Source organism: Girardinichthys multiradiatus, chromosome 9 (assembly GCF_021462225.1).
Source record: "Girardinichthys multiradiatus isolate DD_20200921_A chromosome 9, DD_fGirMul_XY1, whole genome shotgun sequence".
NCBI classification, from domain to species: domain Eukaryota; kingdom Metazoa; phylum Chordata; class Actinopteri; order Cyprinodontiformes; family Goodeidae; genus Girardinichthys; species Girardinichthys multiradiatus.
The window spans coordinates 10,205,472-10,225,405 of NC_061802.1; the positions used below are offsets into that span (position 1 = coordinate 10,205,472).

Genomic DNA, 19,934 nt, shown 5'->3' on the forward strand with positions numbered 1-19,934 from the left:
AGGAATGAACAAGAGAATTACAGGAGTTGCCAACAGTTATTCAACAAATGAAACAAGTAAAACAAAAATGTATACCAGAAACTCTTGTATTGTTCAATGTCTGCATTTCCACCTATGTGTGATGGACTGAGAACTATTTGTTATTTAGCTTTGGTGTTGACAGTGACAAACTGTTTGTGTCTTAGTGAAATGCTTATTATATTTCTTTCAGTACCCCCTGTTGTTGAGGTCCTGGAGCCCCCTTTTAACAGCCCTCTGCAGGAGAGAGTTTTGAACCAGCGCATTGAACTCCCCTGCCCTGCCAAAGGTGCTGTAAAATCTCCACTCACATTTGTATATTGCTGAAAATATACCTGACAATTCTAGTCTATTATTGATCTAAAAGCAACTGCCACAGAGGAATTGAGCTCTCCATCTTAAATAGGGGATTGTTTTTTTCTTCTATGATGAATGAATGATGAATGAGCTGTCTTCACTTCAATTTCAGGTCTACCTAAGCCAGTGATTCGTTGGTTACGTAACGGTCAAGAACTGATGGGCAATGAGCCCGGTGTGTCCATCCTGGATGATGGTACTCTGCTAATTCTTGCTGCTGTCTCACCTCTGGATGATGGAGAGTATGTCTGTACTGCAGCTAATGATGCTGGATCCACAGAGAAAAAGTACCAGCTGAAAGTCAATGGTGATTGATTTGTTCATTGAGTTCAGACAATAGCAAACCTTCCTGCACAGCGATATAATCCTTTGAAAATGTATAACATATTAATAATATGTCACTCCTCGACAGTACCGCCAGATTTTCGTGATGGGGTCATATCTGGTAACATGTCAGTAATTGTGAACAAGCCAATCAGCTTGGTGTGTGATGTCACAGGAAGTCCAAAACCAATCATCACCTGGTTTAAGGATGGCTCTCCTGTAAGTGTCTGCAAAATATGAATTTTTTATTCGTACTTGTAAGGAAAGTGGAATTGTGTGCTACTTTGTGTTGCTCTGTCACCTAAAATCTTAACCACGTGGTTGTTTGTGGTTGAAAGGCAAAAAAATGTGAAAAGTTAAAGAAGTTTGAACAATTTTGCAAAGCACTTTATATTTATCTTTGGTTAGTTCCACAACAGGACAGTGATGATAGGGTACAATGATAGATTTCTTCTTTCATTTGTTCAAAAAAGCACCCAAAAAACATGTACTCTAATCAGACCGTGTCATCCAAAAAACTGATGCCTATCAGGTGTATATGCCTATTTGTTGTAATTGCCAGCTTTAAAAATAATAGTCATGATAAATTGATGCAACACTGGTTACTTTTTGATGTTTGGCTGCTGTTGTATTTGTTTTCTACCAGGCAGTGAGTGGAAAATCCTAGCCTGTTCTTTTAGCTGTGACTTATTTGGAATCTAAATCAAATCAATCTGCATGCCAAGTGATTTTTGGCTTTGACAAAACTGCTGAAGTGCATTTTACTTTTGCACACTTTCTATCTCGGTCAATGCTGCTTTTCAGATCTGCTTGCTATTATCAGAAAGTGTTCCAGTAACTGTCAGACAACATTTCCTGAACTCTCTGTTATTGTGTTGTATTTGATTTAACTTATTTATGCTAATTGACAGGTTGTTGCCAGTAACAGCATCCAGATTCTTGACATGGGAAAAACCCTGAAACTGCTGAGGGCAGAAACAGCTGACACAGGCAGCTACAGCTGTAAAGCCATTAACATTGCAGGCAGCAGAGAAAAGGTCTTTGTTTTAGATGTACTTGGTAAGTAAAGTCAGCGAGAAGTCGTCACAGCAAGCATGATGCATACTGGTAACAAGATATCTAATAAACCATTTCTTTCACTCAGTCCCTCCAACAGTTGTAGGAACTGCCTCTCCTTGGGATGGTTCTGCAATTCTCAAACAAGAACTCACTCTTGAATGCAAAGTGCAGGGTTCACCATTTCCCACAATCCAGTGGTACAAAGACAGAAAGTAAGTGCCTTATGATTCTTAGCGATATACTTCTGTCAGAACTTTACCTACACTCATTATGAGCATGAATGTTGTATTGATTTTTCTGGTTTTAATGATTTGTTTGAACTGTTATTTTGTCAGGGTGAAATCATGATGTAACACACAGCTTAAACAATCACTTTGGTGCACAACTTGGAATTTATTGTGCATTTTCTCGGACCTACAGAGTCAAAGTACAGGCTCAAGTTCACTGTGTATACAACCCTACTATTGTTTAGAAAGTTGAAGAAAAACTGCATGATTTTTGCTGCCATTGAAAAGCTTCCTGCATAATTTTGTCTGGATATTTGACGGTTGATGATGAGGACATTCCAAAAGAAAAATGTTAGCCTGCTTTTTCCATACCTAAACCAGTTTTGATGTGTTTGTTGATTTCTGTTAAAGTTGAAGAATTTGGAGGTAGGCCTCATTCCTCATTATTCCACCACTTTATGTGATACATAAGTACCAGTATCACCAAAACAGCCCCACGTGATTCTGCCACCATCAAACCTGACCGTTGGTACCTTGTGCTTAGGTTTGAAAGCCTCAGCTTGACTTCTTCATACATACTTTTTATTATTGTGGCCAAATAGCTTAATCTTTGCCTTGACTGGCCATTGAGCTTTGCTCCAGATGGCCTTTGTGTTGTGCTTGTGGACTGTGGCAAATTTCAGACAAGCTTGAAGGGGTTGATTTGGTGTAGGGGCTTAGGGTCACTGTAGTATCACATTGGTGTTCAAGCATTTTCCAATTTATAAATTGTTTCTGAACATTATAATTAATCTCATTCCATTTGAAAGAGAACATTTGCGTTAGATGTTTGACATTTGGAGAAAGTGATGTGCTGGGTGTTGTAAGGCCTCAGTGACTAATTACATTTGAGTAAGAACTGTGTCAATCATGGTGGTGGTTGCATTGCTATGTGGGTCTGATTGAGTGACAATCGTACTTGGAACATTGCACAAAGTGATGGAAATAATGCAGGAAGATCAACAGGCCCCAAATTCTTTGGCGTCACCAAATCAACAGCTTGACGTGTGTTTAAAACCTTAGCAAATTTGGGACAATGATCCCAAACAAACAAACCTAACATTAAGCTTTGGGACCTCAGCTTTGTTGACTTTTCTAAAATACACAATAAATACATACATGTGCACCCAAATCTTGATTTTAAAAGTCATTGATGTTGTGTGTTGTATGATCAGACCATCGTTGAAAAATAACAATTCAAATGTATCAATAAACCTTCAAAAGGAATGTGACATTTATGTCAATAATGAATGGATGTAAACCTCTGACTGGAGGTGTAATGGTAAACTAAACTTTAATTTATCGCTATCATCTTGTTTTTGTTTCTCTCTAGGTTGGTGTTTCTTGGTGATCCCAATCTGGAAGTCATCAACAGAGGTCAGGTGTTAAGGATAAAAAGTGCTCGTCTTGGAGACCAAGGCCACTACCAGTGCAGCGTTATGAACACAGCTGGAAAACAATCCAAAGACTTCAACCTTAGTGTCTACGGTGAGTGCCTCAGTCTATATTTACCTAATAATGATACAGCCGAATGGCAATTTATATTAATATGACTGTGATTTTTTTTTATCCTGTTGTAGTACCTCCTGCCATAACAGGAAGCAACTTAACTATGGATGTGACCGCATTGCTGGACACAATGGTAACACTGGAGTGTGAAGTACGTGGAGTGCCGCACCCCACCATCACATGGTTCCGAAGAGGAGAGGCCGTTATGTCCAGCCGACATGCTCAGTATGTAGATAGAGGTCTTCGCCTGAAGATCCCACACGTGCAGGCATCTGACGCTGGTCAGTACACCTGCAAGGTTAACAATGTGGCCGGGAGTGCTGAGAAGAGCTTTGAGCTGGACGTCTACAGTAAGATGTTTTTTCGTTTGTTTTTGTTAAATAGTTATTCAAATAAATATTGTTTAATGATGCAAAATGCTCCATGATTAAAGCAGATGTGGTGCAGCACAGTTTAACACGTTTAATCATATAAACACATACATGAAAATAAAAACGTGAAGATATGGGAACATTTTAGGATTGTTTGCCACCATAAAAATTACAGTTTTAGGGATGGATATTTAGCTTATTGGTAGAATGTGATTAAAAAAAATATAGGACTTATTGAGAGTCTTTGTAATTATTTAATCAAGATTAATGTTTTTATTAACTAGCAATATTTGACATGAGAAGTAATGTTTTTCAATTCAAATAGATCTTGAAAAATTATCTATGGCACTTTCTAGCGGACATAAAAACTGGAATGTTCTATTGAAAAGGTCTGACTACAGGTTTACAACCCATACTATTCTAAATAGTATGGCCGCATGTTTTGGACACTCGGGTGAAGAGAGGGGCTGTCCACTGATCACCACCTGGTCGTGAATTGGATCCGCTGAAGGAGGAGAGAGCCGGACAGACTTGGCAGGCCCAAGCGTATAGTGAGGGTCTGCTGGGAACGCCTGGCGGAGCCCTCGGCCAGGGATGTATTCAACTCCCACCTCCAGGAGAGCTTTGACCAGACTCCGGGGGATGTTTGAGACATAGAGTCCGAGTGGACCATGTTCTCCGCATCTATTGTCGATGCTGCTGCCCATAGCTGAGGCCGTAAGGTCTGCAGTGCCTGTCGCGGCGGCAATCCCAGAACCCGGTGGTGGACATCGGCAGTAAGGGATGCTGTCAAGCTGAAGAAGGAGTCCTATCGGCTGTGGTTGGCTTGTGGGACTCCTGAGGCGGCTGACGGGTACCGTGAGGCCAAGTGTGCGGTGGCCCGGGCTGTGGCAGAGGCAAAAACTCGGGCCTGGGAGGAGTTTGGTGAGGCCATGGAGAAGGACTACCGGTTGGCCTCGAAGCGATTCTGGCAAACCATCACGCATTCCCTGGTGGAAACAGAGGCTGGGGACTCGGGGTTGAAGTCACCGAGGTGCTTAAAAAGCTCCGTGGTGGCAGGGTTTTGGGGGTGGATGAGATCCGCCCTGAGTACCTCAAATCTCTGGATGTTGTGGGGCTGTCATGGTTGACAGTGCCTCTGGACTGGCAGACTGGGGTGGTGTGTGTTCCAACTGCAGGGGTATCACACACCTCAGGCTCCCTGATAAGGCCTATGCCAGGGTATTGGAGAGGAGAGTCGAACCTCGGATTCAGGAGGAGCAGTGTGGTTTTTGTCCCGGCCGTGGAACACTGGACCAGCTCTATACCCTCTACAGGGTACTCGAGGGTTCATGGGAGTTTGTCCAACCGGTTCACATGTGTTTTGTGGACATGGAGAAAGCATTCGACTGTGTCCCTTGTGATGCCCTGTGGTGGGTGCTACAGGAGTATGGAATCGGGGGCCATCCGGTCCCTGTACGAGTGGAGCAGGAGTTGGGTCCGCATTGCCGGCACTAAGTCGGACCTGTTCCTGGTGCATTTTGGACTCCGGCAGGGCTGCCCTTTGTCACTGGTCCTGTTCATAACTGTTATGGACAGGATTTCTAGACGCAGCCAAGGGCCGGAGGGGGTCTGGTTTGGGGACCAGAGGATTTTGTCTCTTCTTTTTGCAGATGATGTGGTCCTGCTGGCCCCCTCTAGCCAAGACCTACAGCATGCGTTGGGGTGGTTCGCAGCCGAGTGTGAAGCGGCTGGGATGAGGATCAGCTCCTCCAAGTCAGAGGCCATGGTTCTCGACCGGAAAAGGGTGGCTTGTCCTCTTCAGGTTGGAGGGGAGTTCCTGCCTCAAGTGGAGGAGTTCAAGTATCTCGGGGTCTTGTTCACGAGTGAGGGAAGAATGGAGCGGGAGATCGACAGACGGATCGGTGTGGCTGCCGCAGTAATGGGGGCGCGGTGCCGGTCCGTTGATGTGAAGAGAGAGCTGAGTCGAAAAGCGAAGCTCTCAATTTACCGGTCAGTCTACGTTCCTACCCTCACTTATGGCCATGAACTTTGGGTCATGACCAAAAGAACGAGATCCCGGATACAAGCGGCTGAAATGAGCTTCCTCTGTAGGGTGGCCGGGCACTCCCTTAGAGATATGGTGAGGAGCTCGGCCATCCGGGAGGGGCTCGGAGTAGAGCCGCTGCTCCTCCACATCGAGAGGAGCCAGTTGAGGTGGCTCGGGCATACCGGATGCCTCCTGGATGCCTTCCTCGGGAGGTGTTCCAGGCACGTCCCACCGGGAGGAGGCCCAGGACACGCTGGAGGGACTATGTCTCTCGACTGGCCTGGGAACGCCTTGGGCTCCCCCTGGAGGAGCTGGAGGAGGTGTCTGGGGAGAGGGACGTCTGGGTGTCTCTGCTGAGTCTGCTGCCCCCGTGACCCGGTCCCGGATAAGCGGAAGACGACGAGTACAAGTATGAGTATGAGTACTATTATAAATCATTCAGCTACTGTATGTAGCAAAAACTACATATTGTGACACAGAGCAATAAAAGATATTTAATGCTTGTCTTAACATGATTCTCCACCTCGTCTTGATGCTGCATAATCACCCAAGGGCCTTTCTGCATGGAGTTTGCCACAAAGTGGCTTGTTTACAGCCACAAAAAGACAGTAAGAAGAGATAAAGTGGCAATACATTGGTATGAAATAGGAGTGAATAGACCCAGAGCCCAAGGTTTAGGTTTTTTCAAGAGTGTTTATTATACAATAGAATAAAATGTTAAATTAAGAGTAAAATTAAAGTAAATAAATAGTTACAGATTTTATGCCTAACCCTGATTTGCATGATTTTTACTTGTGAAAGCTTTGCCATTAATATAAATGAAGCAGGAAAGTCAACAAAGTTTTAATATTTTACTATTCTTTTCTATTTCATTCACAGTGCCTCCCACCATTACAGGTGAGGAAGATGGAGCCACTGAGAGGAAAGTGGTCCTCAGTAAACATCTGATCCTGGAGTGTAAGGCAGCGGGTCATCCTCCGCCCTCCCTCACCTGGCTGAAAGATGGCATCCCCGTGCGTCATGGAGAAAGTGTCCATCTTCTAGAGCAGGGAAGGAAACTAGAAATCTTCTCAGCCACCATCTCAGACTCCGGACACTACATCTGTGTTGCTACGAGCATTGCTGGAGAGAAGGAGGTCAAATATGATGTCAAAGTTTTAGGTAAAGAGGCACAAAGAATGGTACTGTTTTGGCATGGCCACATACTGTACTATAATTACTATAATTATATAGTACAGTATAAATATATATATATATATATTGTACTATATAATTATAGTAATTATATAGTGCAATTATATATATAGTAATTATATACATGCAAGCTGTTTATGTCAGTGTCAATGGATATCTGGCCAGGAAACAGCTAGAATGGTCTGACTTTATGTATTAGAACTCCTGCTGCATGAGAAACCCGAATCATCTGCACCGGGTTCTGTTGACTCTACTCCCGACAGCTGAAAAAACATGTTGCGTTGTTGGCAGGATTCGAACCTGCGCGGGGAGACCCCAATGGATTTCTAGTCCATCGCCTTAACCACTCATGGGAAAATGGGGCAAAAGGGACTGCTGCTTTTAGTTTTTTTACCTGTTTGAACAATGTGTGCATTCCACATAGGAATCAAACACCTGCTTTTTCAGTGCAACATTCTCTATCTGGGCTCTATCTGGCATACATGCAAGTAGTCAAGAGGCAATGAGATCAAGAAGATATCGTCTATGCAACCGCCACTGTATTTTTTCAAGTGCTTATCTTGTCATATAGCTTAAAATATTGAAGAATTTGTCTGTGATGTCTTATGTTTGCTCTAGTTCCTCCTTTCATTGATGGAGCTGACGCAGTGACAGACAGCACAGTGCTAATCAACACTCCTTTGGAGATGGAGTGTCATGCCACTGGGACACCTGCACCTGTCATCACGTAAGGCATCAGTCCAAAGTTAATGCAAAAAATAAACAATCAGGCATAGCCACAGAAAATGCAAACTATTTATTTCCAGGTGGTACAAAGATGGAAAACGAATCAGTTCTGGAGAAGGGTTGCGGATCTCAGCAAGTGGGCGACGACTGATCATTTCCCGCGCTCAGATCTCTGACACAGCTCGTTTTCAGTGTCTGGCCACTAATGAGGCTGGAGACCATGAGAGGAACTTCAATGTGACAGTCCAAGGTAAAATAAAAACATAATAATAACTTCAAGTAAAACCAAAATCTGTGATTATGGAAATGTTGAAGGAATGATTTATGATTTAAAATCAAAATACAAGCTGCTGGAAAGCTTTCTCTTTGGGTAAATATATATTTGTTATTAATTTTTGCTCCATGTATAGTTGTGAAATAAAAATATTTGTAATTTAAAAAGCAAGTCTATTATGTGCATTTCTCCAGTCCCTCCATCTGTCCATACAACTGGGCCTGCTGATCACTCAGTGACTCTTCACAAACCAATCAGTTTGGAGTGCATCTCCAATGGCATTCCTCCACCTAGCATTACCTGGCTTAAAGATGGCCGACCTGTGGTCACCACAAAGGAGCACCTCAAGGTAGGTTTGTGGCAGTTTCATTTCTTTCAGGGTTTCTCTAAAAATCCTTTCATCTGAAGGTGCCAGTTTGGATCAGATGCTTAAAGCGTGGATAATGCTGTGTGTTCCAACAGGACAAAGATCCACAGCACACATCACACATTATGGCCTCAAGTTAAGCCCTGTTATGCTTAGAAAATTAGGCTGTTCCATGAAATCAACAAATGTAATCCAACCACTAATTGGTTAAATGTCTTGCTAGATTTATGATAGGGCCGTGTTAATGGCTACAAAAAGTGTTTTGGCAAAGTGCAATTTTCTAAGGAACATCTATCCAAATAATGATGGGGGTGTATGTATGTAGCCCTTTGATCATGGGTGTACCCTGCGTCTCGCCTGATTGGCTGCTGGGATAATGAGCCAGCACCCTCTCAAGTGTGTAAAACTGTCTTAAATAGCAATGTCGGTTCTATAAAGAAAGTCAGAAATTCGTTGCATTTAAGAATCCTAATCCCAAACTGAAGTGGGATACTGTTTTCTTTGTCTTGTTCTCAAGCTGAAGAGCAGTGCAGAGCAAATGTTTACTGATGTTTTCTGTGCCAGTCAGTGAAGAGATGCTTTAGGTTGCAAGTAAATTAAAGACATATCTGCAGCTTTGGTTGCAGTGTACTGTCTCTGAGTAAGAATCATCAAGACACACAAAGAATAAACGTTTTATGCTTATGCTTTTACACAAAAGGTAATGACCCTGTTAACTCTCTGGGCCCTGTCTGCCTGTTTAACCACAGCTGCACTCAGCAGGCAGGACACTAACAATCACAGAAGCAAGACTGGAGGATTCTGGGAGATACACATGCCTCGCCACAAATGCAGCAGGAGAAGCTCAACAGCATATTCGGCTTAGTGTCCATGGTAATTTACAGAAACACCACACCCTTGTCTCACTTATTTCCTAAGTTCTGTTGAACATCTTTATTTCATCATCCTCATTTTATCCATGAAAATATTTAGAGATATCATCATTCTCACATGTAATGTTGTATCTCCCTCTCAGAGCCTCCCATTATCCCTCTGTCTGGAGACATCATCAACCAGACTGTTCTGTCAGGCTTTTCTACTGAGCTGGAGTGCAAGGCCTCAGGAAGTCCTTTACCTGGTAAGACGGATCGCAGATGTCCTCCACCGCACTGCTGTGGTCACTCCCAGTCTGCAGTGCTTATCAGCAGTTGTCTTTATCTGTACTTAAAAAAGGAAGGGCAGTTGTGTAAACTTATTGAATTCTTCCCTGTGGTGTTACTTACATTTCATGGAGCTGCACAGTGTACTTTCTTAATCGATACCAAGGATTAAGGAGGTGCACTGTGCAGGTCCACAGTCTAGGTCCACGCCTAGCCTTGTTTGTCTGTTACCGGTTGTTTTAAACTTTTTATTTATTGTTCTGGTTGTTGATATGGAAACATGTCAATTTTTGACTTGTACAGATCAGCTTTACTTTAATTTTTTGTTCCTTAGTCTTTCCTATTTTGAAGAGTAGCTAAAAGAATTGGGGCTTTGCCTCAAGCTTTGTTTATTTATTTAGTTCGTTCAAGCTTTTATTTAATTCATGTAGTAAATATAAATTAACTTACTAAATAAATAAATAAAATTTTCTGATCAATAAGTAAATTATATCCTAACGTGAGTTAGGATTTTTTTTCCACTCGTTAACTAAATTTCTTTAGATAAAAGTTGGAACCTTCTGAAATTTTCAGTCTAAATCTTTGCCATTGCTATAAAGATAAGATCAGAAATGCAAAATTGTACAGGCTGGAATGATGCTTCACAGTTTCTTATAAATGTTTTGGTACAAGACTGACGTGCCTTCTAGTTGAAAATGGCTTAATAGCCTCTCATCGCTCTGTATAAAAAATAAGTAAGATCCAGGAAACACTCAGCCCTGTGTTTAGATAGGCAGCTGGCGACTTTTTAAATCTCTTTACATGTTAGTCACAATCTTGTTAATTAATGTTCTTTGGAAAAGGTTTGTAATTATTCCTACACACTGTCCAAATTCATACACCAACGGGCGTCCTGATAAATGCTGTTTTTTAAATGTAATTTATTTACCTTTTTGTTTTTTTAATAATTCATGCTTCTTGGTGGCTCTCTGCTTTATTTTTACTCCTCAGCTGTGACATGGTATAAAGGTGGCCGACCTCTTACTGGTGCAGCTGGTGTCCTGATCCGGAAGCGTGGCCAGGTGCTGGAGATTGAACAGGCTCAGCTGTCCGATGCCGGAATGTACAGATGTGTGGCTGTTAACCTAGCTGGAACTGCAGAGAAAGTCTACAGTCTGCAAGTGTTTGGTTGGTGCTTTTTTGGCGTTGAAACCCGCTCATTTTATCCATAGTCATAGCCAACTGTTCCTGCAATCTTTTTATCTACAGTCCCTCCAGGAATCTCCAGTAGCGGTGGTACGGTTGCAGCTGTGGTGAATGAAGCTGTCAAGCTGGAGTGTGAAGCCTCTGGGGTTCCTGTGCCCAGTCTGACGTGGTTAAAAGATGGAAGCCCTGTGGCAAGTGTATCACATGGCATACAGGTACCCATCAAATATTTAACTATAACTTTCATCCATAGGTAAAGGAAGATTTATGTTGCTTTTGTGCTTTGTTTTTTAAGTGTCAAGATTGGGAATATAATTATGTTGTCAGAAACATCGTTCTCCAGGATTTATAAACTCCTGGGCTCAGTTCTGTTTCTGTTTTTTTCTCAGTTGGCATCCGCAGGCAGAGTCCTGTCTCTCAGCAGTGCACAGGTTAGTGATACTGGTAGATACACCTGTGTGGCTGTGAACGCTGGAGGAGAACAACAACAGGAGTACGATCTGAGGGTGTATGGTGAGAAAGCGCTACCTGTTCTTATAGAGACACCCTCACAGTGAATCAGCATATTTCAACATTATACAAACAAATTGTGTTATTTGTAATTCTCCATGCATAAAAATAAAATGTGTTCACAGGATAAAAAGACCATTAAAAAAAAAAAGTTAAATAAAACATAATTTAAATGCTAGTTTCGGGAAATAAATGTTTGTACTAGCCTTTAATTTGTTTCACCAAAGAAACACAAAACTGATTTAGAAAATGAATCAAAGCCTAAAAAACATTTATAAGATTTTGGAAAACAAACTTTTTGGTATTAAAAATAAACTAAATTATGAGTGGAAATGTGGGATGTTAGAGCTGTTTTTGACTTTTTGTGGTTTTCTCTTTAGGCAGATAAAAACTTTAGTATTCTATTTTTAGACTTACTGTAGTATCGTCTTTGAGATAAACTTGAAATGGGTAGTAAGAATCTAGTAAACTATTTTGTGAAATCTTATTTTGCATCAGGTTTTGCATTGATTGAGTTCCCCTCCTTCTTCTATCCAAAGATATTCTGTTATGGCTTATCATAACATCATTATAAGTCAGTCATATTTTTACCTTCTCATTTTAATACAAAAAATACTTGCTAAAGTCCTACTTTCAGCAGAGAAAGTGACCCAGCTGAACTGTTTAGGAAGCCCAAATTAAAGCAGGTAATTGTACTATTGGCTGGTGCCAAATCCTTTTGAAAAACAAAATCAGCTTTTCAGTAGAGAGAAGGATAAAGTGCTTTGAAATGACCCTGCTTTATTTGCACCTCTTTTTCCTTCCACTCAACTTTCCATTATGCTTGGATCCGTTTATGATTTAACTTCTTTTGCAGTAACCTATTATTTGCTTAGCCCCATTTTGTTGGATTTTGATGACTGCTGGACAACTGTCAGTTCAGCAGTCTTCACCATGACTCTAAAGGCCACAACATAATATTTCTGTATTCAATGTCTTTTTTTTATTTGTCTTACATAATATTAAAATTTTCCAAGCAACAGAGGGTAGTTGCTCATAAAAAAAATGTACTAGCTGTTAGCCGTAATCATCAAGATCATCAGTAATAATCACTTTAATATGAAATAATTTATATAATTTTATTTTACTTTCTTTAACCTGCTTAAATTTTTTATTTTAAAAATTAATAAACAGTTTTATGATTAAATTAATTTCATTTACTGAAAACCACCGTTAACTGGATCAATCTTAAAAATTATTTTTAAATCTTTTTTTTCAGTGTTAAAGAACTTTTGATTTTCTGTTTCCCTGGGGTATATTTATCTGTGACATATCACAGATTTCCATTTCTCCCACTTCACTCCACTCTTTGGGGTAGAAGAAAATGCCGGTCAAGTAAAACAAAACTTTTGTGATCCTCACAAGTCCAGAAATGACTGAAATAAAATACATACTTTCCCAATAATTTACCAATGGTGGCACGTGTTTTTGAGTCAGTTTCATTGGTTTCACTGTTCTGTGGAATATCAACAAGGTTTTGTCCTCAGACACAAAGGCAGATTTGTTGTGTTAATTGGTACCATCTTTTGAATCACTTCCTGTTCCCTGAGGAGGAAGGCATGTTTTTGTTGTTTCTCAATGAAACGCACTGAAAGAGTTCAGCAAACGGTATTTATCCCAGGTTTTTTTTCAGGCAGGGCCAGATTTGCCAAAAAAGGTGCACTCGTTTATTTAAACCTCATGGAGAGAGGCCTAAACAAAAATTAAGTCCTGTGTTAGACTTCTTTATAAGATCAAGATTTACTAAATTGATGCTTCACATGTTGCATTTATTTGTTTCCAAAAATTGGATAGCGTTTGTAGACTCCCTTCTTTGAGCATTTACAGGTCCTTCTCAAACAATTAGCATATTGGGATAAAGTTCATTATTTTCTATAATGTAATGATTAAAATTTAATATTCATATATTTTAGATTCATTGCACACTAACTGAAATATTTCAGGTCTTTTATTGTCTTAATACGGATGATTTTGGCATACAGCTCATGAAAACCCAAAATTCCTATCTCACAAAATTAGCATATTTCATCCGACCAATAAAAGAAAAGTGTTTTTAATACAAAAAACGTCAACCTTCAAATAATCATGTACAGTTATGCTCTCAATACTTGGTCGGGAATCCTTTGGCAGAAATGACTGCTTCAATGCGGCGTGGCATGGAGGCAATCAGCCTGTGGCACTGCTGAGGTCTTATGGAGGCCCAGGATGCTTCGATAGCGGCCTTTAGCTCATCCAGAGTGTTGGGTCTTGAGTCTCTCAATGTTCTCTTCACAATATCCCACAGATTCTCTATGGGGTTCAGGTCAGGAGAGTTGGCAGGCCAATTGAGCACAGTGATACCATGGTCAGTAAACCATTTACCAGTGGTTTTGGCACTGTGAGCAGGTGCCAGGTCGTGCTGAAAAATGAAATCTTCATCTCCATAAAGCTTTTCAGCAGATAGAAGCATGAAGTGCTCCAAAATCTCCTGATAGCTAGCTGCATTGACCCTGCCCTTGATAAAACACAGTGGACCAACACCAGCAGCTGACACGGCACCCCAGACCATCACTGACTGTGGGTACTTGACACTAGACTTCTGGCATTTTGGCATTTCCTTCTCCCCAGTCTTCCTCCAGACTCTGGCACCTTGATTTCCGAATGACATGCAGAATTTGCTTTCATCCGAAAAAAGTACTTTGGACCACTGAGCAACAGTCCAGTGCTGCTTCTCTGTAGCCCAGGTCTGGGGAATGCGGCACCTGTAGCCCATTTCCTGCACACGCCTGTGCACGGTGGCTCTGGATGTTTCTACTCCAGACTCAGTCCACTGCTTCCGCAGGTCCCCCAAGATCTGGAATCGGCCCTTCTCCACAATCTTCCTCAGGGTCCGGTCACCTCTTCTCGTTGTGCAGCGTTTTCTGACACACTTTTTCCTTCCCACAGACTTCCCACTGAGGTGCCTTGATACAGCACTCTGGGAACAGCCTATTCGTTCAGAAATTTCTTTCTGTGTCTTACCCTCTTGCTTGAGGGTGTCAATAGTGGCCTTCTGGACAGCAGTCAGGTCGGCAGTCTTACCCATGATTGGGGTTTTGAGTGATGAACCAGGCTGGGAGTTTTAAAGGCCTCAGGAATCTTTTGCAGGTGTTTAGAGTTAACTTGTTGATTCAGATGATTAGGTTCATAGCTCGTTTAGAGACCCTTTTAATGATATGCTAATTTTGTGAGATAGGAATTTTGGGTTTTTATGAGCTGTATGCCAAAATCATCCATATTAAGACAATAAAAGACCTGAAATATTTCAGTTAGTGTGCAATGAATCTAAAATATATGAATGTTAAATTTTCATCATGACATTATGGAAAATAATGAACTTTATCACAATATGCTAATATTTTTAGAAGGACCTGTATATTATGGGTATTCTCTGCAACACTTTTATGTTGTCAAGGACATTTTGTTTCGTTTTTTAGCACAGGTGAGACTTTTCAATGGAAATTAGGTTCCATCAAAAGATGCTCCAACTTTTATTCTGCAAGCAAATCTTGAACTCGTTTCATGGTGCTCCTACAGTCCAAGGAGGATAAAAAGTCCCAGATACGGCTGCACTGTGTCACAGCCGGTAGCACTGTTGCCTTGCAGCACGGAGGTCCTAAGTTCCAATCTAGGCCTGGGGATTTTCTGCATGTTGTTGACATGTTCTTCCTGAGCATGCATGTGTTTTCCCCAGATACTCCATCTTCCTCCCAGACAAAAGATGTGACTGGTTAACCGGTTATTTTAAATTGCCCTTAGGTATGAGTGTGCCTGCTTGTTTTTCCAATGTGCCTCTGTGTCGCCCTGTGATGGACTGGTCAGCGATTGATATGTCATCTAAATGAGCATTTAAATATCATTTTATAATCACAGTTTTTTCCATCAAGAGAACATTTTGTCTGACATGGAAGCATTTTTTCAGTGACATTTATTCATGTCTTGCTCAGTTCCACCAAACATCAAGGGTGAGGAAATGAATGCAACAGTGATGCTTGGTGGTCCAGTGGAGCTGCACTGCCGCAGCAACGCAGTCCCTCCACCAACTCTCTCATGGCGAAAAGATGGCCACCCTCTTTTCAGGAAACCTGGTGTGGTTGTCTCTGCAGATGGCAGTTTACTTAAGGTAGAGTCTGTAAGAGGTTCTGTTGAAACACATCTTGAGATTATTGCTTTATTTGTTAGAGTGTATTGTAAAAGTATTGATAAACCTTGAACATTTTGTAGCTATAAAACCACAGATTTTACGTTGTTGTTTTGAGATTTTACGTGATAGACCAACACAAAGTAGTGCAAAATTGTAAGGTGGAAAGAAAATGACATATTTTATAAATTTACAAAAAATCTTGAAAACTAAGGTGTGCATTTGTGTTCAGTCACCCTCACACTGATTCCCCCAAGTAAAATAAACCATTTGTTTTCAGAAGTCACCTAGTTAGTAAATAGAGCCCAGGTTTGTGTAATTTCTCCAGTGTTCTGTAAGAGGCTCGGAGTTTTTTTAGAGAACATTAGTGAACAAACAGCATCATGAAGAATCAAGAAGAATCAAAGCACACAGATCATGGAGAACGTTTAAGCACGGTTAGGTTATAAAACAATATGCCAAGATTTTATAATCTGAACAGCCGCTGAACAATCCATAATTAAAAAAATGTAGGGGGAATGGCAGAACTGAAAACATGCCAGGACAAGGAGAGCATTAACCAGCAAAGCAGTCAAGACACTCATGGTAACTCTGGAGGAGCTTCAGACAGCTATTACTCATGTACAACATAAATCTGACCTTTATGGAAGGATGGCAATAAGAAAACAATCATACAAAGAAAACAAATAAAAGTCCAGTTTGCCACAAGCCATGTAGAGGACACAGCTAAAATGTGGAAGAAGAAATAAAATGTAACATTTTGCTCTACATGCTAAATGCTATAAAACTATCACTGCACATCACCCTGAACAGGGATCCTTTTCTTTTGCACGGATAGGAAAGCTCATTCATTCATTCATTCATTCATTCATTCAAGTGTGTGGCAGCAGGGAAACACCTAAAATATGGAGGACAGTGGGTCATAGAGGACCAGGATATAGAAACACTGGTTTAGCATGCTCAAGTGTTAGAATGGCTCTCTAAAAGTCTAAGCCTAAATCCAACCCAGAATCTGAGGCAAGATTGAAAATTACTGTTTATGGATGTTATCTATCCAATCTGACTGAGCTCGAGCTATATTGCTAAGAACAATGGGCTAAAACCTTAGTCTCTAGATGTGCAAAGCAGGAGATGTACATCAGAAGAACTGTAGTTGTAATTGTGGCAAAATGTGTTTTACACACTATAGACTCTTGAGGGTATAAATCCAAGGCACACGTTTCAGGGGATCTTTTGGTGGAGATTTTAAAATCTGTGTATCATTTTCTTTCCACTTAATTATTTTGTATTAATTTGTGTTGATCTATCACATAAAATCTGGATGTTTAATCCTTATTTAGCTTCAGAGAACTTGCATAATAAATTTGCTTCCAAATTCTCTATGAAATAAATTTTCAGGTTGATAGTGCTCAGCTGCAGGACTCAGGAAGGTACACTTGTGAAGCCACCAATGTTGCTGGAAAAACTGAGAAGAACTATAACTTGATTGTCTGGGGTAAGTTTAATTTTGTGCTCTTCTGCAATTTTTCTGTTAAGACATGAGCTTAAAATGGCTACTCTTTATGAAGAAAGCTGATTAAATATTTAAGAAATAATGAAATCTTGTATAATAATTTATCATATTCATCATTTATTAGAGGTTTTAAAGTAAGGTCTCAGATTTCTTAACATTTCATTTACATGGACATGATTGTAGCACAACATCAGTACTGATTCATATTTTCATTAAAAACTGTCAGTTGTTTGATTTGAGTGCCTCCTTAAGGTGTCTTGTTGTCATTTCAGTTGCTCCCAGTATCCGTGGCTCTGAGGAGGTATTTCCCATGACTGTGATTAAAGGTAGTTTTATTACTTTCTTGTGCGAGTCCAGTGGCATACCACCTCCCAACCTTACGTGGATGAAGGATGGTAAGTCTGTTTAAGCAAGCACCAGACAACAAGTCGCAGTACGAGTTTGGTATTTGATGGCATGTTTGAGCACTTTAACTAACCTCTGCTTTCTGCATGTTTTAGGTAATGCCCTACAGCCAGACCAGCGACTGAGGGTTTTGTCTGGAGGGCATCAGCTGCAGATCTCCAGTGCTGAGAAAACAGACACCGGCTCCTATAGCTGCACAGCCTCCAGTGCTGCTGGCACCACCTCAAAGGAGTACAGCTTGCAGGTTTATGGTACATACTCCAGCAACATCAAATCCTGCACTGATTAAAGTTTTTTAAGTTGCTCATATGTCTTTTGTTCAACATTATCATCCATTTAAATCCTGCTTTTATCCTGCTTCTATGTTTGTCTCTTTAAGTTAGAATATCATCCAGAAGTCAATTTATTCCAGTAATTCAACTCAAAAGCCGATACTCATGTCTTATATACAGTAGATTAATCACACACAGAGATAATTATTTGAATTGTTTATTTCTTCTCATTTTAATAAATACTTAACAGCCAGTAAAAACCCAAAATTCAGATTCACAGAAAACAAGAATACTCCATAAGACAATTAAAGGATTTTAAAAAAAGAATCGTTGGCCTTCTGAACAGTATTTACATGTACTGTACATATATGCGCTCAATACTTCAAGGTTCATTTTGTATGAATTACTGCATCAATGCAGTGTAGCAGTTGGCCTGTGGCTCTGCTGAGGTTTTAATTCTGAAAAAAAGTTTTGAATAGAAGTGGGGCATATGCATTACAAAGTAACGTGATCATCTGCCTTTTCCTGCTGCAGTTCGCCCTTCCATCAGAGACAGTGAAGACGACACTAATGACGTTACAGTGACAAATGGAGGTGATGTGACGTTACACTGTGCTGCAGAGGGCATCCCACGGCCTGCAGTCACCTGGCTGAAAGATGGACGGCCCATTGAGGACCAGCATGGTGCAAAGATCCTAAACGAGGGCCGACTGTTGCAGATTAAAGACGCTAAGGTGTCAGACACGGGACGTTACACCTGCATTGCTGTTAATGCAGCAGGACAGGCTGACAGCAAGCATGACGTCAGTGTGCATGGTATGATTTTGTGATCGTTTAGGTGTTTTTTGTTAGTTTTTTTTCATTGCAAATTTCAGTTTTAGTTTGATTTAGTAATTATCTTGCTGATCCTTTTCCCTTGTGTCTTCATCATGATCAGTTCCACCTATTATAACTGGTCAGGTGCAGTTTCCAGAAAATGTTAGTGTTGTTTTGAAGAACCCAGCTTCTCTTAGCTGTGAGGTTTCTGGTATCCCTCTACCTTCTATCTCCTGGCTGAAGGATGGTCAACCAGTCAAGACAACTAGTTTGGTGCGAATACTCTCAGGTTAGTTTAAGTTTTCCTGTCTAAAGGTCTCACCCATCTTGCAAACAATCTTACAGCAGCTTTACAGTAGTGTATATTTGTCTAACCATCCCTTATTCCTTTATACTTTAGTTTTTGCTATCTTAAAAGTGCGGTTGATGAGACCACTAATTTTGTCTGTCTGACGTATAGATTGAGGCAGTTCCTTACTAAACCGTATGAGCTGCAGACTGTAGTAAACTGATATGGCTGAAATTGAAAATGTCAACCCATTTAAAATGCTTAGTGCTCACTCGAGACAAAACTCCTTCCAAAAGCTGATGGTTAATTTGAAAAGTACTATCTTCATCCAGCCTTTTTTCTGGGGTAAATTTCTACCCAGGTACTTCATTTTGCCCTGGTAAATAGAGGGGAAATGCAGTGGGGGTAATAATGGCCCCACAGAACTACCCTGGTAATTTAAAACGGTTCCTGTAGTGGGAATGTGCCTTTAGTTAACTGGTATATTTGGACACATGCTGCTTTCAAACATGCATAACTGGTAGGTGAGTGTAAGCACGTAAACAAATAAACTGTTTTCTGAAAACGATCGGGTACTGACCAGTAAATGATAAAAACGCAAAGTCCAAAGTAAAACTTTGAAACCTTGCTTTGGGGTGATGGTGGTCTGCCTGTTATTGAGTAGAGGTGGGGTGCTCTGTTCAGCTGGTCAGTGAGTGTGTGTAAAGGCCATGATATTGGGTGTGGTGGGGTGCAGCCTGTGCAGTGTCAGGCCCCCATCACATCACAGATATGCAATATATCCTGGGCTCCCTCTCTCCCTCTCCTTTTGTGTCCACCCCCCACACCTAGATTTTAGATGTGAACTAATGTGCACATATTCTCACAGGAATATGGAGACACACACACAGTTTACTAATTATTGCAAATAGTTTTTCTTTCTTTTTTTATTATACCATAATAATCTTTGCCAAGTCAATCTATGGTTGTTTGCTTTAAGCTTATGAAACTGCAGAACTAAATGCATAATTATAATAATCTGGAAACCAGGTAGTTTACATAATTTTAGATGAATTATGACTTTGATAAAGAATTTGACTGTCTGAATTTCTTACTAAACAAACTTATAAATCT

The 19,934-nt window shown here is 40.7% G+C and overlaps 1 protein-coding gene across 1 annotated transcript in view; it reads left to right on the forward strand.

Moving 5' to 3' along the window:
* hmcn1 (hemicentin 1) overlaps positions 1-19,934 on the forward strand; it is a 142,618-nt gene that overhangs the window by 65,117 nt on the left and 57,567 nt on the right. Inside the window, exons 25-46 of the mRNA XM_047374373.1 lie at positions 212-307; positions 488-682; positions 788-918; positions 1,611-1,758; positions 1,844-1,970; positions 3,358-3,512; positions 3,605-3,883; positions 6,813-7,094; positions 7,746-7,854; positions 7,934-8,103; positions 8,322-8,476; positions 9,244-9,367; positions 9,510-9,611; positions 10,624-10,800; positions 10,882-11,033; positions 11,208-11,331; positions 15,333-15,508; positions 16,925-17,021; positions 17,312-17,434; positions 17,540-17,695; positions 18,251-18,532; positions 18,654-18,821. Of these exons, the coding sequence (XP_047230329.1) occupies positions 212-307; positions 488-682; positions 788-918; positions 1,611-1,758; positions 1,844-1,970; positions 3,358-3,512; positions 3,605-3,883; positions 6,813-7,094; positions 7,746-7,854; positions 7,934-8,103; positions 8,322-8,476; positions 9,244-9,367; positions 9,510-9,611; positions 10,624-10,800; positions 10,882-11,033; positions 11,208-11,331; positions 15,333-15,508; positions 16,925-17,021; positions 17,312-17,434; positions 17,540-17,695; positions 18,251-18,532; positions 18,654-18,821 (3,528 nt within the window). The remainder of the gene's footprint in view (positions 1-211; positions 308-487; positions 683-787; positions 919-1,610; positions 1,759-1,843; positions 1,971-3,357; positions 3,513-3,604; positions 3,884-6,812; positions 7,095-7,745; positions 7,855-7,933; positions 8,104-8,321; positions 8,477-9,243; positions 9,368-9,509; positions 9,612-10,623; positions 10,801-10,881; positions 11,034-11,207; positions 11,332-15,332; positions 15,509-16,924; positions 17,022-17,311; positions 17,435-17,539; positions 17,696-18,250; positions 18,533-18,653; positions 18,822-19,934) is intronic.